Source organism: Lithobates pipiens, unplaced genomic scaffold (assembly GCF_037356315.1).
Source record: "Lithobates pipiens isolate NorthernLeopardFrog02 unplaced genomic scaffold, aLitPip1_a1.2 Scaffold_8, whole genome shotgun sequence".
In the NCBI taxonomy this organism is placed as follows: Eukaryota; Metazoa; Chordata; class Amphibia; order Anura; family Ranidae; genus Lithobates; species Lithobates pipiens.
The window spans coordinates 63,922,709-63,950,542 of NW_027507903.1; the positions used below are offsets into that span (position 1 = coordinate 63,922,709).

Sequence of the window (27,834 nt, forward strand, 5' to 3'; positions counted from 1 at the left end):
TGTGTTCAAAGGGGGCTTCTTTATTATGTTTAGGACTAACAATTATAGTATTGTATTGTATTAGAGTATTAACATTTTGTTTTTGTTTTTGTTTTTTTTATTCAGGTAAGTATGCATTATTGCATAATATTAATATTTATCATGTGTAACCATCAGATGGAGCTTTGTGCAAGTTTTGTGCCATGTAAAGTTGCTTCCTCGCAGCTCCTGTGCTAAAAGTAGTCTTGAATTTGTCAAAGGAGGGTGACCCCGCTCCCTCTCTATTGGCAAAGCATGCTCACCAAACAGCGAATGCACACTATAAAATATGGGTATTGGTAAAATTAAGATTTTATACAAAAAACAGACTATATTGCTGGCACATCATCAGTTGTTTTTCTGTACTTCCAGCGTGTTTAAAGGAAAAAAAATTAGATATATTGCAGAGATGTACAAAATATGTTTTTGATCATTTTGCCTTGACATGCGCTTTAAGTATTTGGCATTTTCTTTCATCTGGTGCTTGAACAAATTGGTGGGTTAGTGAAGGAAAGGTGAATATATGTTGTTGGGAAGGGAGACAACCTTTACTTTGGTTTTGTATAGTTTCCTTTAAATAAAAATAGAAAAAAGCACATGGCATTATGTATATATTACATTTCAATTATTTCTCAAAATTTGAATTTTCTAGTAAGCTAGCAGACAAATTGCTCTGATTTCTTTGGACATTTTACTCAATAGACAAGAACTAGCTTCTTTGTTCTGATAGATAAAAATTCCAAGCTGATCAAAATCAGATCTTCCCTCAAATATAATAGTTCTATTTAGAAAATGTGTATTCTTCTCTTTGATTTTTGTCTCCACGTTTTTTCGGTTTGTTTCTCCTAGCACTGTCTACCTCTTTTTGGACAAATCCCATCTTCTTTCTCTCATATTCTCCCCTTTGGCTCCCCTTGAACTGTCTAAGTCTCCCTTTGTTTTCTGTGTTTGTCTGATCTTCGTTCTGTTAGTGTTATCTGATTATTTTTTATATACAGATTATAATAAAAAGTATCATATTAGCACAAAAGCGATTTGCAAATAATCAATTTTAGCTGAAAGCTAAACACCAACCAGATATAAAAAAACAAAAAAAAATTTAATTACAGCTCTGTTTTTGATACTATAAATGTAAATCATTAAATGTATTTTATTAACGCAATTGGTGCAAGTACCTGAATTTCATAATACATAAGAATACCTTTCTGTGATCCCTGCTGTATAACAAATTTAGCATCGGAAGATATTAAGAATTAAAATCTCTGTACTTTTGCCTCTGTACTTTTATCCGGATTACAAATGAACCCTGCTAAATCACTCCGGGCCACCTTAGACTTGGTAGAAATCCCTCCAATTTTTCTATCCTCCCTACCTTGGTTATTTCCATCTTCCCGCCCCTAAACTTATAGTCTTACTCTTCGGCGCTGAGATTCTGTTAAGTTCTCTGCTGACTTTATATCTCCACACCTGCTATTGTTACAGTTGCAACAATGCCCTCTTTCCCCCAAGTGACAAAAACTCTGCAGAGTTCAAGTTGTCAAACTACAGATTCCTAGATATTTGCTACCTTCTCACTCCCACTAGAATGAGCACTTTGAGTCTCTTTGGTCATCTTCCTATTAAGAGAACATTACTGCTACCTTCAACTTAGACATTTCCTACTTAAACTTCTTCACTAAAAGCCTTCCCTGTACAGACTAACATTATTTGAAGCATACATAAGTCTCATCCGCATTCGGCAGGTCTTATTTTCCTGATGTACTCCTCTATAGTCTTCTTAGGAAACCACCAGTACATTTATACCAGTGGTTCTCAACTCCTGTCCACAGGACCCACTAACATGCCAGGGCGGATGCAGACTAGAATACTACAATCACAGAGCAGCAAATTATATCACCTGTGATGTGATGTATTTCAGTTATCTTGCAAACCTGGCCTGTTAGTGGGTCCTGAGGACAGGAGTTGAGAACCACTGGTTTCTACGAACAACAATAGGAAAGTGAACTGGCGATGATGTTGGACCTGGAGGACTGGAAGGTCATGACTGTAATGAAATGTTCTAATAATAAAGAATGCTTACAATATTCTTTACCAATGGTATTATACACAAGCCTGAATAGCCCACTTTGTTCCTATTTATTATCCCACATGTTTTCGAGGATGTCCCCTAGAAGGGACCATGACACAGAACAAATTATGGATCCGGTTCTACAAATTGCTCCGTACACTCCTTCACTCGAAAAAACCCTTTGAGGCATTACACCACAAACCTATTGACACTCTCCTCCATTTTGAAATGAATGCTTATCACACACATCTTTACAGCTACTAAGCTCACCATCTCTGGCGCTTGTAAATCCTTTGTCCTCAGCTTTAAAATGAAGAAGAACCAAGTGAATGATATAATGGTTAACAAAAAACTGACGTCTATATTTACACAATCTCATGACAGATTCCTTAGAGTTTGGCAACCCTGGTCAGCTTATGCCAGTCCATCTAGATTTGATCACCTTCTCTTAACCATTTGAGGTTGTTGCCACTATGACACCCTGGGACCTCAACCCCCCCCCCCCTCTTTTTTTACTCTTAAAGTAGAACTATAGGCAAAAGAAAATTTACAATTTCAATAGAGTAAGGGAGGGTTATAACTTTTTTTGCCATCTGTTTCCCATTGCCAGGATTTTCCTTCACTTTCTGTCCCCTAGCCAAACCGGAAGTGAGAGGAAATCCCTACAAATTAAAGGAATTCCTTGGGGACCCCTAGGTCACTAGAACTAGTGTCCCCATTGGAAGATTTCTCCACTATTACTTTTCTGGGGACAACTCAAAATTTGGGCTTTTCTTTTACTTTAACTTTCAATGATAATGGTAAACAGGACACATGGGGGCACATGCAGCAATAAAAACTCACACGTGTTCTAATCCCTCTCTACTCTATCCAAAACAAAAATAGTTTTGCCTTTAGTTATACTTTAAGTTCCTTGTCTTCCCTCCTCCCCTCTTCCCTACTCCCTTACTCCATCTTTGGACACATCTTCTACCATGGCAGTTTTCAATCCAACATTACAACTCTGGCACTTTTTGGTCAACTGGACCCTTGAATGAGACCTTCACTCCTTGACAGTTTTTATACACATAACTTTTTGCGCTTCTTTTTTTCTCATTGTACATTTCTTGATATCTGTGATGTTTATGAACTGAACTTCTTTTTTCTCATTGTACATTTCTTGATATCTTTGATGTTTATGAACTGTTAGTATACCTGCCCAATTGTGACAGTCAGACAGCAGTTCCTCTGAAATTTGTCTTAAATATACTACAGTTTACTCTGTATACTGTATACTAATTTGAATAGCATGTTCTCTCTGTTTATTCTGAAAACTGCCAAAAAACCTCATTGCAAAAGAACATAATTCAAATCTCTGATGCCGACATCTTTTTCCATCAGGGATCTCAGGTATTTTTTTTTCAATATTGTAATCTGGTCCATGTTACGTCTTTTCAAATTATACAGAATTTCTAAGACCTAATGGAAAAGGTGCAGCTTAACTCCTGAAACACATTGGGTTTTCTAACTTCTATATTAAAGGATAAGTTCACCTTTAGGGTTCCTTTCATATTAAGTTCCTGAAGTCTTTCCTGATATGTTATCTCTCAGATCTCATCTCACTTTTGTTGCCTTTCTCTGGAATTTGTTTTCAATTATCAATATTGTTTTTTAAGTGAGGTCTTAAGAACTACATGCAGTATTCTATATGATGTGTACCTTAAGATCTATATTGGGGAATCGCAACCTCCTTCCATCTGCTGGTGATCCCACTGGTGATACACCCTAGAATTCTATTCACTTTTTCCATAACCTGGCCACACTTTGCTCATTTTGCAATCATCTGTAATGAGTACCTCTTTTTGCTCTATAGTTCTGGCCAACACTTTACCCCCAATGTTGTACTCTATCATGGGATTTGTTTCCCTAGATGCATCAGTTTACATTTAAAAACATCAAAATGCAGTTTCTACTGATTTGACCAATCTCCCAGCAAAGCCAAATCATGTTCTTTGTTACAGATACCTCTAAGAATATCAACCCTATTGCACACCTTGTGTGTCATCACCTTACCCAACAAACCTTCATTCCCCATTGTGGAGATTAATTTGGATACTATAACTGACCTGATTACTTTTATAGAGTAACTTTCCATTTCTGAAGGAATTGCTATATTAATTACGGAAAAGTTTAATAATGTTAAAATGTATTTTATCTTAATTTGCTAAGATTCTTTAAAAGCGGAATAAAATATTCCAATATTATTTTTATGCAATTATGGGGGTGTTCTTTAAGTTTCTGCGCCCTGAAATGTCATAGTCACAACACTGTCACTGTCATATCACAACACTTGGACTGACCATGTAGCCAAAACAGGCAGACTTTCCTACTCATCACAATGGAAGGAGTAAGTAAATACAATGCAGGTGTGAGAATTCAAGTACCAAACAGCAACGGATATTGGGGCCCTTTTACAGAGGCATTCCGTCTGGATCCATCTGTCTGATTTTCAGATGGATCTAGATTGAACCACAATTTATGTGAATAGCAAGTGGATGTCAATGTATCATTTGTATGCCCACAGAAAAAAAGAATGGAAAAGGTCTGCATCTTTTTACATTTTGTTGTGCACATAAACGGATGTTAACATATGTTCTGTTTATTTGTTTTTTGGCAAGAAACAAAATGGATGCCAAAATGGATGTAAAAGATTGATTCAGTTCATCAGTTTTTTCTTAGCATAAAATGTGACTGATGCCTATGTGAAAGGACTCTTGGTTTGCAATGAAGTTGTTCACTGTTAAAAAGCAGAGACGGAGAGTCATATGTTGTTGCTCTATAACGTGGAGTTATACTTTATTCACTTAAGGACCGGAAGGATTCACCCCCTTAATGACCAGGCCATTTTTTGCAATACGGCACTGCGTTGCTTTAACTGACAATTGCACAGTCATGCAACGTTGTATTCAAACAAAATTCACTTCCTTTTTTGTCCCCACAAATAGAGATTTCTTTTGGTGGTATTTGATTATCTCTGGGGTTTTTATTTTTTGCGCTATAAACAATAAATAAGCAATATTTTTATCTTTTTGCTATGATAAATATCCCCCAAAAAATATAAAGAAATTGAATTTCTTCCTCAGTTTAGGCCAATATGTATTCTTCAACATATATTTGGTAAAAAATTGCAATAAGCATATATTGATTGGTCTGCGCAAAAGTTTTAACAACAAGGTTGGTTTTTTTTGTGGCATGATACAGACACTTCATGTTGAGAGATATAACAGTTACATCAATTTCAGTAACATACATTTGAGAATCCCAAGAAATAACTTATGGCTATACGTTGTCAGATGTCTCGCTCCTTTAGAATAAGCAATTAATAATAATCAGGAGGACCTTGAAAGGAGGGAGGGGGGAGAGAAGGAACAAGAAGGGGCGGACGGGCTCCTTCAAGAAAAAGGGAAAATACAACAAGTTTGACATGTCTGCAGGTAGTCAGTTTCCAACTACAATGGTCTAAATGGGATCAGTCCATGGCTGCCAAATCTTTTCATACTTCTTGGGGCATCCTCTACTTATATATGTCAACTTATACAATGGCAGTACCGCATTAACCCAATTTTGCCTTGCTCCTACTGTGGGTGGTAACTGAGAAGTCCATTTTAACAAGATCTCTTTTTTGGCATAGAAAAGTAGAAGCGAGATCAGTATCTTAGTATACCTAGGCCTTTGCTCATCACCCTGTACACCCAGCAGTGCAAGCTCGGCCGTTAAGGGAGAATCTATCTGGTCTGCGCAAAAGTTTTAGCATCTACAAATAGGGGATAGATTTATGGCATTTTTATTTTGTTTTGTTTTTTTACTAGTAATGGCGGTGATCAATGTTTTTTTGTGGGACTGTGACATTGTGGCAGACAGTTAGGACACTTTTTTGGGACCAGTGACATTTATTCAGCAAACAGTGCTATAAAAATGCACTGGTTACTGTATAAATGACACGGGAAGGGGTTAACACTAGGGGGTGATCAAGGGGTTAAATATGTTCCCTGGAAGGTATTTCTAACTGTGGGGGAAGTAAACTGACTGGAGGAGGAGAGAGATTGCTGTTCCTGATCACTAGTAACAGACAATCTCTCTCTACTCCCCTATAAGAATGGGGATCTGTCTGTTTACATTGACAGATCCTCATTCTGGCTCTCTGTGGAGTGATCACAGGTGGCCAGCAGACATCGCAGCCGCCAGTCATGCGCATCGGCTCCAGCGCCACTGCATCTATTACACAAACTGATGTACAACTACGGTGATTCGCGTAATAGAGCCAACCCCTGCCGCAGCATAATGACAGCGGCTGGTCGGCAAGTGGTTAAAGTATTCCTAAAGGCAAGAAGGTCTTTACCTTAATGCATTCTCTGCATTAAGGCAAGCAACTTTCCACTGTCTAGGCTTCCCTCCCAAACACTTACCTGACCCCAGTCTTGATCCAGTACTGGCCCCACCACCAGCCCCACTCTGTTCTCTTCCTGATTTAATGGGCTTTACTGAGAGCAGTGAAGCCATTGGCTCCTTCTGCTGTCAGTTATGTGTGAGGAGGAAGCAGGGGTGGGGCCAAACTGCTCTGTGTGTGTCTGTAGATGCACACAACCTGGCTCGGGAGTGCGCCTGCATCTAGGTTGCTTTGGGAGCACTTGGAGAAGAGGAGGAGTGGACAGCAACGGCAGGGGACCCCAGAATAGGAGGTTCAGGGCTGCTCTATGCAATTGTATATGTAAGTATTATATGCCTTTCTCTCGCACTCTTTCTCTCCCTCTTTTTACTCATGATACAATCGAGTAATCGATTTGTAAGCCTGTTATGTGACGTTATGTGCTTGCTTTTTTTTTTTAAAACATTCCTTAATGCTTTCCCTGATTGTATTAATACAGGTCATGTGCTCGCTGTAGCTTCTACAGCGATGCACATGCCTGCTGGTGGGAATGTCTAATCCGGGGGGCATTACGTCATGACCAGAAGGTTTTGTGTTTCAGTAGCAGTGGAGCATCATCCATCCCAGCGACATAATGTCACTTCCCTTTTTTCCCTTTTTAGCTGTGTTCTTGCATAGCATGCCTGTATCTTCAATATGATGACACAGTACGTAAACGGACCATGCTAGTAAGGGCCGGCAGCTATGCTAGCATGGTTCATTTACTCTCAGAAGGAGCGGCACCGCCAGGATCAACCAGATAAAACAGAGAATCGGCAGACAAAAATGTAATCATAAATTAAATACAAAATGTTGCACTAAAAAAGTAGAGTAGAAGTGACCGGCTATCACCTGGATGGTGATAGGAAATAAAGGAATAAAGTCCACAATTGTCCCAGTGATCCAATATCGATATGTGATTGTTGAGAAAAATCAGAAGTGCAATTCCTAATGAAAACACATGTTGTGTCCAGACCTCCACCCAGTGATCAAACACGAGGCTTACAAGACAAAATTGACCATCTACTACAGATAGGTCAATTTGGGCATGTAATGTAGCGATATCCTTTGATCCTCAATAATGGACCATCACGGGCAATACCACTGCTTTTTCATATGTAAAATTTGCGAGTACACATAGGATACCTTCCCAATCACGAAGCTTGTTGTGACATCACTACGTCGATGCTAGAAGCGATTGGGAAGCCATCCTCTTATGTGTATCCGCGGATTTTACATAAGAAAAAACGCTTTTTACTTGGAAGATATGTGAGTGTAACTATTTCTCTATTCAATACACGTTTTATATATGGAGTTACGCTTTTCACGATCTCTCTGCTTATTTTTAAACATATACATTGTGGAGCATCTGATTATCGAGGTGTACAATGGTATTGTCCATGATGGTCCACCATCATTGAGGATCAAAGGATATCGCTACATTACATGCCCAAATTGACCTACCTGTAGCAGATTGTCAATTTTGTCTGGTAAACTTCGTTTTAGATCACTGGGTGGAGGTCTGGACACAACACATGTTTTCGTTAGGAGTTGGCATTGCACATCTGATTTTTCTCAACTATCACATATCGATATTGGATCACTGGAACTATTGTGGACTTTATTCCTTTATTTACTATTACCATCTACAGTAGGTGATAGGAGGTCACTTCTCTCCTTTTTTTATTTTTTTTAGCGCAACATTTTGTATTTCATTTCTGATGCTGTGTCATTATATCCCATGGTATGTTACAGCTGTTTAGTTGGATTGCTTTGGATTTCAGCTTGACTCAGTGCAGTTTTCATTACCGTTTTTACATAAAAAGGTAATCATGACAGGACAGATGTAATTTAAACAAATTAATGAGCCTGTGCAATTTTTTTTTTTTTTAGGTTTACAAACACTTGAAAAAAATGTACCTTTATAATCACTTTAATAATGATATAAAGAATTGGCACTGTCTTTAATAAATGTTATTTACAATAACGTTTAGACTGTAAACAAATGAAATCTCTTTTGAAAAATAAGTTGTTTTCCAGTGTTCGTGTTCTTTAGAAGTGAAAAGAGTTCTAATCCCCCATAACCCTATATCTCGATTTATTGTTCTTTGTGAGCCAGGAAGGCCATTACATATAGAGAAAGTTTCTTCCAGCTTAGATGTTCAAGGTTTATATGGGCTATGTGGAAAAAAATCCAGCTTCTAAAACAGAAATTGGCTGTAAGTTGCAGTTGTCCTCAGAGATTTCCTAACCAAAACCATAATTAGATAGAGAATTCTGTTCTTCATCACATTACTTTCTCCACCCATTTCGTGTCTGCTAATCCACATGGAGACTAGAGAGGCCAGTAAACATGTTTCTCTAGTCAGTGGGAATAAATTGTGTAGTAAGGCATGAAAAAAAAAAATTCAGGGGAGGGTTTGATTTTATGTAGACAGATGCATCAGGGTTTGTCCTACTGTTTTACAGCTTGGGACATGCACAGTTTTCCTTAGCACTACCATATACAGGCAGCAGTTCAACAAGCAATTATATGATGGAAATTTCTATGATTTTTTTTTAAATATGGATTTGCATTTGATTTTCTCATGAGAGGTGCAGCTGGATGGCTTCTTGACCTATCTGAGCCAAAGCTTATCCAGACCTTGGCATGAAAACCTTAGTCTAAAAAATTGCGTACTACAAGCATTTACAAAGATTGCAGCAAGTATTGAATAAAGATGTTAATTCCCTTAAAGCTGAAGGTTTGTTTAAAAATGTTGGTGCAGATACAGCACTGGTAAAATAACTTACTTCCAATGCCCTGTACACACAGTCAGACTTTCCGAAGGAAAATGTGCGATCGGATCGTGTTGTCGGAAAATCCAATCCTGTGTGGGCTCCATCTGACTTTTTCCATCGGAATTTCTGACACACAAAGTTTGAGAGCAGGGTCTAAAATTTTCTGACAACAAAATCCGATTGTTTAAATTCCGATTGTGTGTAGGCAATTCCGACGGACAAAGTGCCACGCATGCTCAGAATAAATTGAGACCACAGCTATTGGCTACTGGCCCGTTTATAGTCCCAACGTACGTGTAGTATGTCACCTCGTTAAGAACGATCACATTTTCCGGCAACTTTGTCCGACAGTGTGTATGCAAGACAAGTTTGGCACAAAATCCGTCGGAAAAAATCCAAGGGATTTTGTTGTCGGAATGTCCGACCGTGTGTACAAGGCATAGGAAGTGTTAATCATGTCCTGCTGGCTGCTCTTAAGACCCCTTTCAGACTGGAGCCACGTTCGCGGTAAAACGCTGTTTGTTTTAGCGGCACTTTACCACTGTTTAAGAATCACTTTTTGGCTGCTAGCGGGGAGATTTTAACCCCAAAGAAGGGGTTAAAAACTCATGTGTTGCATGCCCAATCATTCCAATGGGCAGGGCGTTTTGAGAGCGCTAAACGCTCCCAACCTGACCCAAAGATGCTGCCTGCAGGACATTTCAGGATGTCCCACAAGCGCACCGCCCGAGTGTAAAAAGTCACAAATGGGAGGCAATTTTTTAGGTGCTGAGCAGAGGCCATTTTCAGCGCTGTCCGTTTCCATTTGACTGTCATCGATCCGATCCGAACTGATCCACTATCAGTCTACGGACCGGATGTAGGCGGGTGTAAACAGACACATATCCGTTTACATCCACCTCCCCATAAATAAAAGTGGGTGGTCCAATTGAGCCTGCCTGAAAAACAGACAGGCAGACCCTATCAGTCCACTCGTGTTAAAGGGACCTTAAAGTGGTTGTAAAACCTTGCAATCCACTTTTCTTTATCATACATCATAGGACACAGAGCCTCAAGTATTTACTTAGTGGGTTATGGGCCTACCTTCAGGTGTTGACACTGGTATAACCAATACAGGAAGTTGATTCCCCTATATAACCCTTCCTCCTTCCAGGAGTACCTCCATTTTTTCGCCAGTGTCTAAAGGTGTTGTTCACGAGTGAACATGTGCTCCGAGGAGCTCCTGGAGGGGTCCATGATGGATTTTAAAAACCTCCACAGCCGGATCCATCCTCGCCCCTGAGGCCATAGGATGGCACCCGGGCCTCGCAGACAAGAAGGAGGTTTTGCCTGTAAGCTTCTCTTTGAGTGCTGGACCCTAGGAACCAGGACTCTTTTTGGTCTTGCTACATTACCTAAAGCTGTTCCTGAGGGGTGCTATACAGGTCCAAAGGAGTGGAACCCCTGTTAAAAGGGACCCGGTCTTTGAAGGTTTACAACGCAGCCCACTGTGATGGGTGACGTTTGAATCTGTCTGTTTACAGCAGTATCCTGCAGCGAGGGCAAGGTAAGAGAAGGAACTAATGCCTTTTCCTTCCATATACCTAGTATGCCTTTTAAAATGTCTCCCCTATTGGGAGTAATTTACACAACCTAGGTGCGATGTTTTACAGCCACCTCTGTCTCCAATAGCATCTGTGGCCCAGCAGAGGGGGTGCTTAGTTAATAATCCTTTTTAAGTTATTTAAAAAGAAAATACAGCAGCTGCTAAAACAAGGTAGGCTTTAAGGTTGGCGCAGCTGCCTGGCAGCTGTGAAGGTTGGGGGAAAAAAAGGATTTTTTTATCCCTAACCATGGCCCCCTAGCAGCATTGGGATTCCCTGTGCCTCCGCTGTATTGACTACTGATAGAACCCCCAGCCCCCTGCCCCCCTCTCCTTTGCAGAGGGGTGTCCGTACATACCTTGCGTTACAGCTCTGGTATTACACGTGGCAGCGTCACCCCCTCCCTTTGGGTCTGCAATGGCAGACACGCATGCCATTCGTGCGCGTACTAGGCATATTCAAGGAGAGGAGCGGGTATTGCCGGAGGACGCTGAGGGGCGTGTCCCTGAAGGTCACATGGCGTTGTGTATAGGACGCAATGTCCACACACAGCACACGGCACAGAGACTGAATAAGAGGCGCTGAGGACGCCAATCAGGTTCCACCTGAGGCTTTATTACAGGCACTCTCAGTTGCAGAGATCTCTTAGCTGAAGAGAGGGAGTCTTTCACACTAAGAAACACCAGAGCGCTGGGCACTTAAGGGGTGTAAAGAGGCATTTACAGTACAGGAAACACTATTGTTACTTAGCAATTAAAAACTGTTATTTTGGTGAAATTGTTTTTGCTAGAACTGTTGTTAGGCAAGTTGTAATTTTGTGTACCTCTGCTTTTGTACTTGTCTATGTCTTCCAGAGCTACCGTAAAGATACCTAAGGTGCTGCCCCCAGGCGCTGGGAACCCCAGGCATGCCTCCATACTGTCTTTCTCTCCGGAGATATTATACATGGCAAGTCAGGGTGAGCCGTTGGAAGTTAGCGGTGGTGCAACTGCTTCACACACTTCAGCCCCTGTATATGTGACTGAAGATGCATTTTCCTCTGCCCTGCAGGGCTAAGAAGGAAGATTAGCGGCGTTAATTTCATCCTCTATCCAAGTGGATAGGAAGCATCCTAGATCCCCCTTCCCCACCTTAGACTCTTTACAGACAGTGGAGGGTCCAAAGGAATTATGGGGACAGGGTGAGGTATTACCCTCAGATGATCGAGAGGAAAGACAAGCCAGTTATTTCTCTGCAGAGGAAACAATACTTGATGTTTCAACTTCACAGTCTGAAGTACAGAGCCTTACAGAGATGGTTCGCTCCGCTTTCATACTACCCCTAACAGAGTTAGCTGAAGGTCAGGTCTCCTCTGGTTTTTTAAAAACTTTACAGCTTTTGCATGTATTTCCCGCCCACGTATTACTAAAAAAGCTTATTTATACCGAATGGGATCATCCGCATAAGCATTTTTCTCCTCCTAAGAGATTCTCAATTCTCTATCCTATGGAGGAAAAATTCACTAAAAGATAGAAAGTTCCAGCAGTTGATCCTGCGATTTCCAATGTGTATAAAAGTTTATCTTGTCCAGTAGACAATGCGCATATGCTTAACCACTTCCCGACCAGCGCACAACGATATACGTCGACAGAATGGCACGGGCAGGCATATTGGCGTACAGGTACGTCCAATATTCGATGCCGCCCTGCCATCGGGAGCGCGGCGGCGCGCTCCCGCGCTGGTCGGGACCCCCGTGAGTCCGGTCGCGGGACCCGCGGACTCGATCGCCACGGGCATCCCCGCGATCGTCTCACGGAGCGGCCGAATGGAGGAAATGCTGTGTAAACAACATTTTTCCATTCTGCCTAGCAACTAGTGACGCTGATCTCTGCTCCATGTGATTGGAGCAGAGATCAGTGTACACTAAATGAAAGCCCAACCCCCCCACAGTTAGTAACACACCCCTAGGAACACTTAACCCCTACACTGTCACCCACTGGTTAACCCTTTCACTGCCAGTGTCATTTACACAGGAATCACTGCATTTATATAGCAGTGATTACTGTATAAATGACAATGGTCCCAAAAATGTGTCAAAAATGTCCGATGGGTCCCCGACAATGTCGCAGTCACAATAAAAAACGCAGATCGCCGCCATTACTAGTAAAAAAAAATAATAAAAAATTATTAATAAAAATGCTATAAAACTATCCCTATTTTGTAAACGCTATAACTTTTGCGCAAACCAATCAATAATCGCTTATTGCGATTTTTTTTACCAAAAATATGTAGAAGAATACGTATCGGCCTAAATTGAGGGAAAAAAATGTTTTTTTATATATTTTTGGGGGATCTTTATTATAACAAAAAGTAAAAAATAATGCGTTTTTTCAAAATTGTCGCTCTATTTTTGTTTATAGCGCAAAAAATAAAAACCGCAGAGATGATCAAATACCACCAAAAGAAAGCTCTATTTGTGGGAAAAAAAGGACGTCAATTTTGTTTGGGAGCCACGTCGCACGACCGTACAATTGTCAGTTAAAGCGACGCAGTGCCGAATCGCAAAAAGTGGTCTGGTCTTTGACCAGCAAATTGGTCCGGTCTGAAAGTGGTTAAAGATCCAACAGATAAGAGGTTGGAAGGTCTGTTAAAATCCTCTTTTTCCTCAGCAGGGACCGTGACTCAGCCTGCAATTGCAGCTATAGGAATCTGTCAGTCCTTAAAGGACCAGTTCAAAGATGCTCTTAAAGAGTTCCCCGCACAACAGGCACAGGAGTTGGCTGAGCTATCAAAAGCATTATGCTTTGCCATAGATGCTATGAAGGATTCTATTCATCAGGCATCTCACCTTACGCCCGTGCTAGTACACATGCAAAGGACCCTTTAAAGGGTTGGTCAGCTGAAACACCTCGCAAGAACCTTCTAACTAGTTTTCTCTTTAAGGGATGAGAGATGAAGTGGTTAAGTATGTTCCCTGGGTGTGTTCTAGCTATAGGTGGATGGGCTACCAGGGACATGACAGAGATCACTGTTTCCCACCACTGGGAACAGAAGATCTCTGACATGTCATCTTGCAGAGCGGGGAATCTCCTTGCTTACATAGGCAGTTCCCCGTTCTGCCTCTGTACACTGCGATCGTGGGCCACGAGCGGATGTTTGAGTGGATTAATCTTCTCTGGCCATGGGCTTTGAAGGCAGATAGTCCATGGTGTCTGTGCCCCCTGGCAGTGGTCACCCCAGGAGTGCTCTTAGTAACACTTGGGTTTGGGACCACTGTGTGAACAGGCACATGGTCACAGCACTAAATACTTTTTCTGCACTGCGCCTCTATGGGCTAGGCCTTTTGAACAATCTTTGCTACCAAGCCTCAGGGCCTAGCCAGTGCATGTTGCACAGCCACTATTTATATATTTATTTTTCTCTTCACTTTTGTCATCTTTTACTTTTGTGTGTGTTTTTTCTCACTGGATAGAGGGCTTGCCCTGAAGTCTAGGGGGAGGATGTGTGACCATCAGGTTCCTCCCTCCCCTGAACCTGGGGAGTCTCTCTTCAGGAGAGCCCCTTGACCTAGTAGTCAGTGGTCGGCTAAAACTGGCCATGAGGAGAGGGGTCTGCCAGGCCTCTTGGCTAGGTAGACCAAGTTTGTAACCTTGACCCTGTCAGGAGTCTTGTGCCCCGGGGGTTCAAGGAAAGGTCCTACTCCTTCTGGGGGGGGGGGGGCAAAAGCACACCCTTAAGTGCACCTTTATGCCTGTGTTTACGTGCACACATAAAGTTTTTTTTTTTTAACACCATCACAGATAAAAAAAAAAAATGAAGTAATTTAGAGGAGGCCATGCAATGATTATTTGTGTCCAGCGTTCTGAATGGTCATTATTTTTTTTACTAATATATTAATTATTTTTCCACAGTACGAAACCCAGAAGGACAGATTAAACTTTATTGTAAAGGAGCAGACACTATTTTATTTGAGAGGCTCCATGTCAATAGTGAAGAATTAATGTACATCACGTCAGATCACCTTAATGTGAGTTTTCTCTCTTTTTTTATATGCATTTTCCAGCATCTTTCCTTTATTGAAGAGATAATTACTTCTTAACAGGCACTACTTTTTTTCCAGGTAGGGAACTTGCCCAGTTCGCATAATCATTGATAGTCTCCATCATTTTTCCTACTCTTACATTTATATGTATGGCATAATGCATTATACACTGGTAATGATTTGTAGAACACATCACTCAAGATAGATGTTATAGCTAAAAATTCATTTTATGGTGCGTATGAATACAGCATTTTACAAGTGCATAACAACACATAAAAAATTAGAATAAAGTAGCAATAAGCCCTCATCACCAAACAAATATTTCCCTTCAGATCCAAATTGCTAGCGGCACTCTCCTTTTTTTTCCTCCTTTTTTTTTAATTTTTTTTAATTTTTTTACAAATTTATATTGACAAATATTTTTCCACAATTTTTAACTACTGCTGCTGTTTCCCTCCCTTTGGTCCCCTAAATGTCTGACCGGAAGTGTGCACAGTGCAGTCAGACTGGGCCACCTGAACTCCTTATATAGGGTAAACACGCAGGAGTAAATTGGTCAGTCCACTTTTTAATCTAGAGCTGGTTGGTGGAGGAGAGGTGGATGGAGCTTGTTAATGAACATGTTCTCATGCGGCTGTAGTTATGCTGAAGGGTGTGGAAATAGGGGTGACTCCAAGGGAACCCTGAAAGGCATTGGAGCCACTCCATAGACAAATGTGTACTTTGACAGATTTTGAAGTTGCTGCAGAACAGGTGGCCCTGAGAAGGAAATCATGCAGAAGCAATCGTAAGGACAATCATAGAGCCACTTGATCATTCCTACAGGCAGCGGGAGGGGACTTCCTTCCCTCCGGTGCTTCTACTGGCTCACCCGTGCGATCGACGACCCGGAGAAGGAATCCGCCAGTGCCGGAAGTTAGCCATAGAGAAAAATTTCCCCCCTGGCAGTTTCTATGACTTTGAGACCCGGGCACGGCATTATGACATCACCGCCAGGCCTGCAGAAGTAAGCAATGCCGAGGACAAAGCCTGAGATCTTTTTTTTTTTTTTTTTATCTCTGGCTTTCCAGCCTAGAGGAGAGATGTGGTGTTTTATAGACCTCACATGTCTCCATAAAGAGGACCTGTCATGCACTATTCCTATTACATTACATTACTTGTAATTGGAATAAAAGTGATCAATTTATTTTTTTCTTTTTCTTACATCATGGGACACAGAGTTAGGCTAATATTCATTACCTACTGAGTTATACACCATCTCTAGGTGAATGGACACTGGTAGACAAAGTCTTAGACAGAAAGTCATCCCCTATATAACCCCTCCCATACAGGAAGTATATCGTTTTTTTTTACCAGTGTCTGCAAGGCGGATGGGCACATTTTTGTTGAGCTCTCTGAGCTCTGCTTCATAAACCCGCAATAAAAAAAAAACGCTGGTTTACTACCGTTTTAAAGGATTCAATTCAGCAGTTTTCTGGTTTGGCTCTCTTGTCTGTACATATGCACAGAATTTGGTGGCTTAAGAACTGGTCAGCTGAGCTTCCTTGTAAGAAGTTATTGGCAGGTTTCCTCTTTCATGGGGAACGTTTGTTTGGTGATGATTTGGACAAATATATCCAAAAGATTTCCAGAGGGAAGAGCTTTCTACTTCCTGTAAAGAGAAGCACCAGGCATCCCCCATTTAAAACCTCAGGGACTGCTTCCTCAGGTGTCTCAGCGCCAAGGCAGTTCCACTGCCAACAGGGCGCTAGAGCCGGGGCAAGCCACATGGCCATGGCAAGAGAAAGCCCAGGGTTCTAAGCTCTTCTAAACCCGGCACCAAGCCCTCCTTTTGAGGGGACGCCTCCACTCTATCGGGTGGGAGGAAGGCTTCTGCACTTTGCAGACATTTGGAGAACAGTAGTTCAGGACGAGTGGGTCACCTTGACTATATTCCGCGGTTACAAGCTGGAGTTACGGGGGGTTCCCCCTCAGAGGTTTCTAATATCCAGCAATCCCTCGGATCCTCCCAATATAAACTTACTGTTTCAGGCACTACATCATTTAGTGCATTAAGGAGTGATCGTACAGGTTCCTGTATCTGAAAGGGGAGCGGGGTTTTATTTGAACATGTTTACGGTTCAAAAACCTAACGAGGACACAGGGCCCATTTTGGATCTAAGATCCTTGAACCAGTATATACTAATCCAGTCCTTTTAGATGGAGTCTGTCCGCTCAGTTGTAGCCTCTCTCCATATGGGAGCCTCCATTGATATAAAGGACGAATATTTACACGCACCTATCTGTCAGCCTCATCAGAGGTTCCTGCGATTTGCAGTAGAGGAACGTCATTTCTTTATCGTACATCATAGGACACAGAGTCTCAAGTAATTACTTGGTGGGTTATAGGCCTACCTTCAGGTGTTGACACTAGTATAACCAATACAGGAAGTTGACTCCCCTATATAACCCCTCCTCCTTCCAGGAGCACTCAGTTTTTTCGCCAGTGTCTAAGGTGTTGGTCAAGAGTGAAGATGTGCTCTGCGGAGCTCCAGGAGGGATCCATGCTGGATTTAAAGAAACCTCCACAATCAGATCCATCCTTGCCACTGAGGCCATAGGATGGTACCTGGACCTCGATGCAAGAACAAGGTTTTGCCTGTAATTCTTCTCTTTGAGAGCTGGACCTTAGGAACCAGGACTCTTTTTGGTCTTGCTACATTTCCTAAAGTTGTCCTGAGGGGTGCTATACAAGGCCCAAAGGAGCGGAAACCCTTTTAAAAGGGCCCCAGTCTTTGAGCGTGTTTAAATGCAGCCCGTCGTGATGGGTGAAAGTTGGATCTGTCTGTTAAATCAGCAGTATCCTGCAGTGAGGACAAGGTAAGGAAAGAAGCTTTGCTTTTTCCTTCAATATACCTTATATGCCTTTATAAATGTCTCGTCTATAAGGAGTAACTTGCACTACATATGATGTGTCTTAGTGCAGCTCTGTCTCAGAACATGTGTGGTCCCAGCGGCAGAGGGGGTTCTTATTTAAAAAGATCTTGTGGAATTTGGTAAAAAATACAGCAGTTGCTAATACAGAGATGTGTATAAACTCCTATATGGGCGGTGGCTGATTGGTTGACGCAGCTGCTTTAGCTGCATGGTTTAATTACAACCCAGCAGTTCCACCTAGTAACATAGGGAAACGCCCTATGCTTCTGTGGTTTAAAAAAAACTATAAATCTGCTGACAGAACCCCCTCTTCCCCTCCCCACTTGTAGAGGTGTATAGTATGTTCACCTTACTTTGTGTTGGCCATTCGGGTCCCTAGCAGAGCCTGAGAATGCAGAGGGGCATGTCCGCAAGGTCACATGGCGCTGTGTATGGATATAACGTCCACACACACACACAGCACTCGCCGCATAGCTGAGAGGAAGCGCTGAGGATACCAATCAGGTTCCACCTGAGGCTTTATATCATAGACACTGTTATTTCAGAAAGACTTTTTAACTGAAGAGAGGCACGTAAGGGTGTAAACAGGCATTTCCAGACAGGAAAAACTATTGTTACTTAGTAGCAAAAGAACTGTTATTTTGTGTGTACCTCTGCTTGTGCTTTGCACTGTGTCTTCCAGACCTACCGTAAAGGTACCTAAGGTGTCACCGCCCAGGCGCTGGGAATCCCAGTTATGCCTCCATACTGTCTTCCTATTCCGAGAGATCACACATGGCAAGCCAGGGTGAGTCATTGGAAGCTAGCGGTGGTGCAACTGCTTCACACACTTCAGCCCCTGTAGAGGTGACTGAAGATGCATTTTCCTCTGCCTTGCAAGGCTTAGAAGTAAGATAAGCAGCTTTAATCGCATCCTCCATCCAGTGTATAGGAGGCGTCCTAGATCCCCCTCCCCCACCTTAGACTCTTTACAGTCAGTGGAGGGTCCAAGAGAATTTTGAGGACAGAATGGGGTATTGCCCTCAGATGATCGGGAGGAAAAGACAGGCGATTATTTCTCTGTGGAGGAAACAATACTTCGCTCTACTTGCATGCTACCCCTAACAGAGTTAGCTGAAGGGTCGGTTCTTCCTTGGGTTCTTTGAAGCCTTTACAGCCTTTGCATGCGTTTCCCATCCACGCATTACTAAAAAAGCTTATTTATACCGAATGGGATCATCCGGATAAGCATTTTTCCCTTCCAAAGAGACTCACAAAGCTCTATCCTATGGAAGAAAGATTCACAAAAAAATGGAAAGTTCCAGCAGTTGACGCTGTGATTTCCAATGTGGAAAAAAAAATGTTTTGTTTTTTTACCCAGTGGACAATGCGCTTATGCTTAAAGATCCAACAGATAAGAAGTTGATAGGTCTGTTATAATCCTTTTTTTCTTCGCAGGTACTGTTGTTCAGCCTGCAATTGCAGCTATAGGCATCTGTCAGTCCTTAAAGGACCAGTTCACAGATGCTCTCAGATGAGCTCCCTGCACAACAAGCACAGGAACTGGCCGAGCTACCTAAAGCATTGCTTTGCTGTAGACGCTATGAAGGATTCTATTCACCAGGCATCACGCCTTGCGTTAGTACTTGTACATATGCGAAGGACCCTTTGGTTAAAGGGTTGGTCAGCTGAGACGCCTTGTAAGAACCTTCTAACTAGTTTCCCCTTTAAGGGAGAACGATTATTTGACGATAGTTTGGATAAATACATCCAAACAATTTCCAGCGGAAATAGTACTCTTTTGCCAGTCAAAAGAAAATATAAGCGTCTTTCATTTAAAGCGGTTGTATAGTCATTTTGGGGACTTTTACCTACAGGAAAGCCTATAATAAGGCTTACCTGTAGGTAAAAAAAATATTCCCCTCACAATGCGCCGCTCACTGCAGCGGCGCATGCGCACAGGGGATTCCCGGCTGGAAGCCCGGCAGACGCCGGACCCTGCTGGGAAGAAATCTCCCACGCGCACGCGGCTCCGGTCACTCACAGCGCCGGAGCCGCGATACCCGGAAGAAACGCAGAGGGATCATGTCAGCTCCTTCGGCATGGATCGGGACAGATGTCGGGGCCTCGTTCTAAGGTAAGTATTTCATAATGAGCTAGTATGCGGTGCATACTAGCTCATTATGCCTTTTCCTTTGCAGATGGCCAAAAACAAACAAACACAACAGCGGGTTTACAACCACTTTAAACTGTTCGGCCTCTGCCATCAGACCCAGGCATAAAGGAAGACCTGGGGCTACAAGTCTGCAAAGCAGAATACAAGACCTCCTTATGAAGAGGCATCTCCCCTCACCAAGGTGGGGGGGAAGACTTCTGATGTACTCAGAAGTCTGGCAAAGGGAGATTCAGGACAAATGGACTCTCTCCACAGTGTCTCTAGGATACAAGCTAGAGCTTTGAGAGTTTCCACCATCTCGTTTTCTGAGATCAAACGTTCCCAAGGATCCAGGGAAAAGGCAATCCCTGTTGCAAGCATTAGACCGATTATTGGCTCAAGGGGTGATCAGACAGATTCCCAAACAAGAGCAAGACTTGAGGTTTTACTCAAACCTAATTACGGTGCCAAAGCCAAATGGGGATATCAGACCAAGTCTAGATCTACATAATCTAAATCGGTTCCTGAAAATCCACTCCATTTTGCATGGAGTCAATCAAGTCAGTCGTTTCCATCCTGCAAGGAGAAAAACTTCTGGCGTCCATCGACATCAGAGATGCATAGCTGCTTGTCCATATATTTCCTCCTCACCAGAGGTTTCTGCGGTTCAAAGTAGAACAGAAGCATTCTCAGTTAATAGCCTTGCCCTTCGGGCTTGCTACAGCACCTCGGGTATTCACTAAGGTATTAGCCCCACCTCTAGTCAGGTTAAGGGCACAGGGCATAACTGTCTGGTCTATTAACAATAGATCGTCTAAGTAAGCCAAGTCAGTGGCTTGCTTGAAGCAAGGTGTAGCCATCACAAGCAGTTACCTGGAAGGTTTGGGTTGGATTCTCAACCTAAAGAAATCCTCCTTAAAGCCACTACGAAGGCTGGAGTATCTGGGCCTGATCATAGACACAGCCCAGAAAAGGGGTGTTCTTGCCTCCCGCAAGGATCAGCTCCATACAGGAGCTGGTGAGGATGATCAGGTCGAAGAGAAATCCTTCAATTTGCCTTTGCATGAGGTTGTTAGGGAAGATGGTAGCTTCATTTGAAGCAGTTCCCTATGCTCAATTCCATTTGAAACTGAAAGCAGTATTCTGTCTGCTTGGAACAAAACGATGAGTGTCCCAAAGCCTCAGTTGGTGGTTACTATCTTGGAACCTGCTGAAGGGAAAGTCCTTCAGATCAATTATCTGGAAGGTAGTAACGACAGATGCCAGCCTTTCAGGCTGGGGAGTAGGAGCCTTGCCCATCGACATCCTAGAGATTCCAGCAGTGTATCTGGCTCTAGAAACCTGGACCTCCAGGTTAAAGAATTGTCCTGCCAGGATCTAGTCCGACAATGCCGCAGCTGTGGCATATATCCATCACAAGGGGTCACCAAGAGTCTCTCAGCTCAGAGAGAGGTGAACCAGATTCTAACTTGGACAGAAGAGAATGTCCCATGCCTATCAGCAGTTTTCATTCCGGGAGTAGAGAATTGGCAGGTGGACTATCTAAGTCGCCGGCAGTTATTCCCAGGAGAATGGTCTCTTCACCCTAAGGTGTTTGAGGCTGTTTGCCAAAGATGGGGGACTCCGGACGTAGACCTTCTAGTGTCCAGATTCAACACTAAGCTAGTCAACTTTGCATCCAGGACAGGGGACCCACTCGCATACGGAACAGATGCGTTGGCGACCCCGTGGGATCAGTTTTACTGATCTATGCACTTTTCCCCGATTTCAGTTGCTACCTCAAGTTCTTTGCAGGATCAAGCTGGAAAGAAAATCGGTAATACTGGTGGCACCAGCATGGCCCAGAAGGTCATGGTACGCAGAGATCGTAAGGATGGCAGTGGAGGGTCCAAGGCTCTTCCCACTAAGGCCAGACCTGCTATCTCAGGGGCCGATATTCCATCCTACTTTACGAACGGCTTGGCTATTGAGACCCACATTCTGAATAAACGTGGGCTTTCTAGGTCAGTTATCTCTACTTTGATTAATGCTAGGAAGCCAGCTTCTAGAGCTATATATTATAGAGCCTGGAAAGCTTATGTTTCCTGGTGTGAGTCCAAGGGTTGGTACCCTCGGAGATATATCATAGGCAGAATTCTTACCTTTCTACAATTAAGCGTAGAGATGAAGTTGGCTCTGATTACTATTAAGGGCCAAGTCTCAGCCTTATCAATTTTTATTTCAAAGACTGCTTGCTATGCATTCTTTAGTCCAGGGTTTCATGCAAGGAGTGCTGCGGATTAATCCGCCAGTTAAATCACTCTTAAGCCCTTGGGACTTAAATGTAGTTTTTGTCAGTGTTACAAAAACAGCCATTCGAACCGTTGCAGCATGTTCCCTTAGTCCTTCTGACTAGGAAGCTGATATTTTCGTTTGCTATATCCTCAGCAAGGAGGATTTCAGAATTGGCTGCTCTTTCTTGTAAGGAGTCATATTTGTTTATTCATGAGGACAGAGTGGTGTTATGCCCTCGTCCAGGTTTTTTGCCAAAAGTGGTTTCAGGCTTTCATCTGAATGAAGATATTGTCCTGCCAGGGTTTTTTCCCAAGACCTTGTTCCAGGGAAGAAAGGTCACTACATTGTCTTGATGTAGTTAAAGCAGTGAAAATGTATTTAAGAAAACTGTTCCGATTCATAAGACTGATGTCTTATTTCTTCTGCCAGAGGGTCCTAAGAAGGGACAGGCAGTGTCAAAATTCACTGTCGCTAAATGCATTTGGCAAGTTATAATTCAAACTTATGATTTAAAGGGAAAGATTCCCCCTTTTCAAGTTAAGGCGCACTCTACCAGAGCGGTTGGTGCTTCTTGAGCAGTGCGTCACCAGGCCCTCAGGTCTCAAATCTGCAAGGCCATGACTTGGCCTTCAGTACATACAGTGCCTTGCGAAAGTATTCGGCTCCCTTGAACTTTTCAACCTTTTGCCACATTTCAGGCTTCAAACAAAAAGATATAACATTTTAATTTCTTGTGAAGAATACACCAACAAGTGGGACACAATTGTGAAGTGTAACGAAATCCATTGGATAATTGTATACTGATGGTGATAAATAGAATCCACCTGTGTGTAATAAAGTCTCTGTATAAATGCACCTGAGCAGAGAGTATCATGAAGACCAAGGAACACACCAGGCAGGTACGTAATACTGTTGTGGAGAAGTTTAAAGCCGGATTTGGATACATAAAGATTTCCCAAGCTTTAAACATCCCAAGGAGCACTGTACAAGCGATCATTTTGAAATGGAAGGAGTATCAGACCACTGCAAATCTACCAAGACCTGGCCGTCCCTCTAAACTTTCAGCTCAGACACGGAGAAGACTGATCAGAGATGCAGCCAAGAGGCCCATGATCACTCTGGATGAACTGCAGAGAACTACAGCTGAGGTGGGAGAGTCTGTCCATAGGACAACAATCAGTCGTACACTGCACAAATCTGGCCTTTATGGAAGAGTGGCAAAAAGAAAGCCATTTCTCAAAGATATCCATAAAAAGTCTTGTCTAAAGTTTGCCACAAGCCACCTGGGAGACACACCAAACATGTTGAAGAAGGTGCTCTGGTCAGATGAAACCAAAATCGAACTTTTTGCCCACAATGCAAAACCATATGTTTGGCATAAAAGCAACACAGCTCATCACCCTCAACACACCATCCCCACTGTCAAACATGGTGGTGGCAGCATCATGGTTTGGGCCTGCTTTTCTTCAGCAAGGACAGGGAAGATGGTTAAAATTGAGGGGAAGATGGATGCAGCCAAATACAGGACCATTCTGGATGAAAACCTGTTGGAGTCTGCAAAAGACCTGAAACTGGGATGGAGATTTATCTTCCAACAAGACAATGATCCCAAACATACAGCAAAATCTACAAAGGAATGGTTCACAAATAAACGTATCCAGGTGTTAGAATGGCCAAGTCAAAGTCCAGACCTGAATCCAATCGAGAATCTGTGGAAAGAGCTGAAAACTGCTGTTCACAAACGCTCTCCATCCAACCTCACTGAGCTCGAGCTGTTTTGCAAGGAAGAATGGGCAAGAATTTCAGTCTCTTGATGTGCAAAACTGATAGAGACATACCCCAAGCGACTTGCAGCTGTAATCGCAGCAAAAGGTGGCTGTACAAAGTATTAAGACAAGGGGGCCGTATAATTTTGCACGCCCCACTTTTCATTTTTTTATTAGTTAAAAAAGTTTCAAAAATCCAATAGATTTCGTTCCACTTCACAATTGTGTCCCACTTGTTGGTGATTCTTCACAAAAAATTAAAATTTTATATCTTTATGTTTGAAGCCTCAAATGTAGCAAAAGGTTGAAAAGTTCAAGGGGCCGAATACTTTTGCAAGGCACTGTACATTTGCAAAATTTTATCAAGTGCATGTAAGATGGAATGAGGATATCGCCTTCGGGCGCAGTGTGCTGCAGGCAGCAGTATAAGTCCTCAGGTCTGGGGGTTACCCTACGGGTTGTGTCTCCCACCCCTCATGTAGCATTGCTATGGGACATCCCACCAAGTAATTACTTGAGACGCTGTGTCCTATGATGTACGATAAAGAAAATAGGATTTTTAAAACAGCTTAACTGTAAAATCCTTTTCTTGGAGTACATCATAGGACACAGAGCTCCCGCCCCTCTGTTTTATGGGATGAGAGTATATTACTTATATTGCTTGGCTACAAAAACTGAGTGCTCCTGGAAGGAGGAGGGGTTACATAGGGGAGTCAACTTCCTGTATTGGTTATACCAGTGTCAACACCTGAAGGTAGGCCTATAACCCACCAAGTAATTACTTGAGACACTGTGTCCTATGATGTACGATAAAGAAATGACGTTCCTCTACTGCAAATCGCAGGAACCTCTGATGAGGCTGACAGATGGGTACGTGTAAATAAGTAATTATGTAATTACTTGAGACTCTGTGTCCTATGATGTACTCCAAGAAAAGGATTTTACAGGTAAGCTGCTTTTAAAATCGTATTTTTCAGTTTGTGGCTCTACCCTTCAGGCTTGCCACAGCTCCCCAGTTGTTCACAAAAGTCCTAGCACCAGTACTGGGTCTTTTAAGGGATCTTGGTGCTTGGGTATCTGGGTGACCTCCTGCTCAGAGGTAACTCACTACAGGCTCTAGAACAGAGCAGTGTGGTATTTGGAAAGCTTAGGCTGGGTCATTAATATCAAAAAGTCAGCCTTGAGACCAGCTCAAAGTCTGAAGTATTTAGGTCTGATCCTAGATACGGTCCAAGCAAGGGTATTTTTGCCTCCCGTAAAGGATCTGTGCCCCGAAGGATCAAGTGCGTCAGATAAGGGGCACCAGACACCCATCCATTCGGCTCTGTATGAGTCTTCTAGGAAGGATGTGTCCTCCTTCGAGGCAGTGCCCTATGCCCAGTTCCATTCCAGGCCTATACAAGAAGACATCTTGTTGGCTTGGAACAGGAGAGGACAAGCCCTGGATTATCCATTGTTCTTATCTTTTTGGGCACGCTTAAGCCTAAACTGGTGGTTGCAGGGTCAGAACCTGCAAAAGAGAAGATCCTTCCTCCTGATAACTTGAAGAGTACAGACCACAGATGCCAGTCTTTCAGGCTGGGGAGTGACCCTAGAGGGGCTCACAGCTCAGGGGAAATGGTCAAGGACAGAACAGATCCTGCCCATCAACATCCTGGAGTTATAGGCAGTACGACTGGCCCTACAGCCCTGGGCGGTGGAGCTTCAGGACTGCCCTATTATGGTTCAGTCTGACAATGCCACTGCAGTGGCCTATATAAACCACCAAGGCAGTACCAGGAATCATTCAGCTCTGAAGGAGGTGAATCACATACTAGCCTAGGCAGAGGGACATGTGCAGATTCTATCCGCAGTTCATATCCCGGGAGTAGAGAACTGGAAGGCAGATTACCATAGCAGCCAGCAGATTTTCCGGAGGAAATGGTCCCTACACCCAGGGGTGTGCCAGGAAATTTTCGATCATTGGGCATGTCCAGAGGTCGACCTATTGGCATCCAGGTTCAACAACAAGCTACAGCAGTTTGTGTCCCTCTGAGAGTTTTTTGAATGCATCAAAATTGATCCATCAATCAACTTGGGTATAATCAGCCTGCCAGATTTTACATCTGATTATTGCTAGCAGCTGTTGTATCCGCTAGCAATAATCACTGTGTTCTCCAAGCGGGGACAGCTTCCCTGCCCCCTGCTTTCCCCGCCACCACCAGGAAAACGCACTTGATCCACAGGAGGGATTCCCCTGTCGACGCTGTCTGCAGGAAAGAAATTTGCGCTGTCTATGGCCGGCCTTAGGGGCAGATGTCTGCAGCTATTTGACCTCTATGCATTTTACTGTATTCGCGTCATCAGGAAGTCTGGTCGCTGCCATTTTCCCAAAGACCTAATACCCGCTGGTGTGATACTATTGGTGGACGGAATTTCTTCCATACACCATCCGGGGGAAAATCGGTCCACATAGACCAATCCTCTACACAGCCAGCTCTCACCGCTGTCAAACCCCATACACACTATCAGATTTTCTGCAGATTTTTTTTTCCTTCAGATTTACCAAAACCATGTAATAAAGTCAAACCTTAGGAGTTTCAATTTGTATGCAATCAGGCAGGCCCTTCTACATGATTTTGGTAAATCTGGAGGAAAAAAATCAGCAGAAAATCTGATAGTGTGTATGGGGCTTTAGTCTGCCATCGTGACCCGGGATGACTACCCTGCGGTAGAGCGATCTGATCTTTACGCTGGATGCCTGCATACTTAGATGTGCCTCTTTTGTTCATCAACCATTTTAGTTGATAAATGTTGTACCTTCATTAAATATAACTTATTACTACATTTAGAGGCGTCTCTCTTATCTTTTATACTTAGTTCTGACTAAACACTATTTGTATATCAAGACAATGCTCGTTGATAAAGTCAAAATGTATAAAAAAAAATTGCTGGTCTTGCAAAACACTCTCAGAACAAGTTAGGCTTCATGCACATGAGACGCAGATGCAAACGCTGCTGGACACATGTTGAAACGCACGTTTAGAAATGCGCAGTTTGCCGCGATTTTTACAGCGATTTAGCGTTGGTTTACCGCGTTTGCGTCTAGAAGCGTTTAGTTAAGCTAACATCATAGACCCTCCCCAGCTCAAAAAAACAGTATTATTAACTATTTCAGCAATTTTGTGAGACCAGAGTGAGTAGCAGCAGCTGTGAGAGCTGCAGTGTACTTGTATTTAGCGTGTCACTTGCCACGGCACCTGCCACAAGTTGTGGATTGTCCACTTGCCACGTCACTTGCCACGTCACTTGCCACGTCATCTGCCACAAGTTGTGGATTGTCCAACTGCCACGTCACCTGCCACAAGTTGTGGATTGTCCACTTGCCACGTGACTTGCCACGTCACCTGCCATGTCACTTGCCACGTCACCTGCCACAAGTTTTGGATTGTCCACTTGCCACGTCACTTGCCACAAGTTGGGGATTGTCCACTTGCCACATCACCTGCCACGTCACCTGCCACAAGTTGTGGATTGTCCACTTGCCACATCACCTGCCACGTCACTTGCCACGAGATGTGGATTGTCCACTTTCCACGTCATCTGCCATGCCACCTGCCACAAGCTGTGGATTGTCCACTTGCCACGTCACCAGCCACATCACCTGCCACAAGTTGTGGATTGTCCACTTGCCACGTGACTTGCCACATCACCTGCCACGTGACTTGCCACATCACCTGCCACGTCACTTGCCACATCACCTGCCACAAGTTGTGGATTGTCTACTTGCCACGTCACTTGCCACATCACCTGCCACATCACTTGCCACGTCACCTGCCACAAGTTGTGG

At 43.1% G+C, this 27,834-nt stretch overlaps 1 protein-coding gene across 2 annotated transcripts in view; it reads left to right on the forward strand.

Moving 5' to 3' along the window:
- ATP8B4 (ATPase phospholipid transporting 8B4 (putative)) overlaps positions 1-27,834 on the forward strand; it is a 531,442-nt gene that overhangs the window by 449,004 nt on the left and 54,604 nt on the right. For both annotated transcript variants that reach the window (XM_077470822.1, XM_077470823.1), the window contains exon 18: positions 14,785-14,900. In XM_077470822.1, coding sequence (XP_077326948.1) covers positions 14,785-14,900 — 116 coding nt within the window. The remainder of the gene's footprint in view (positions 1-14,784; positions 14,901-27,834) is intronic.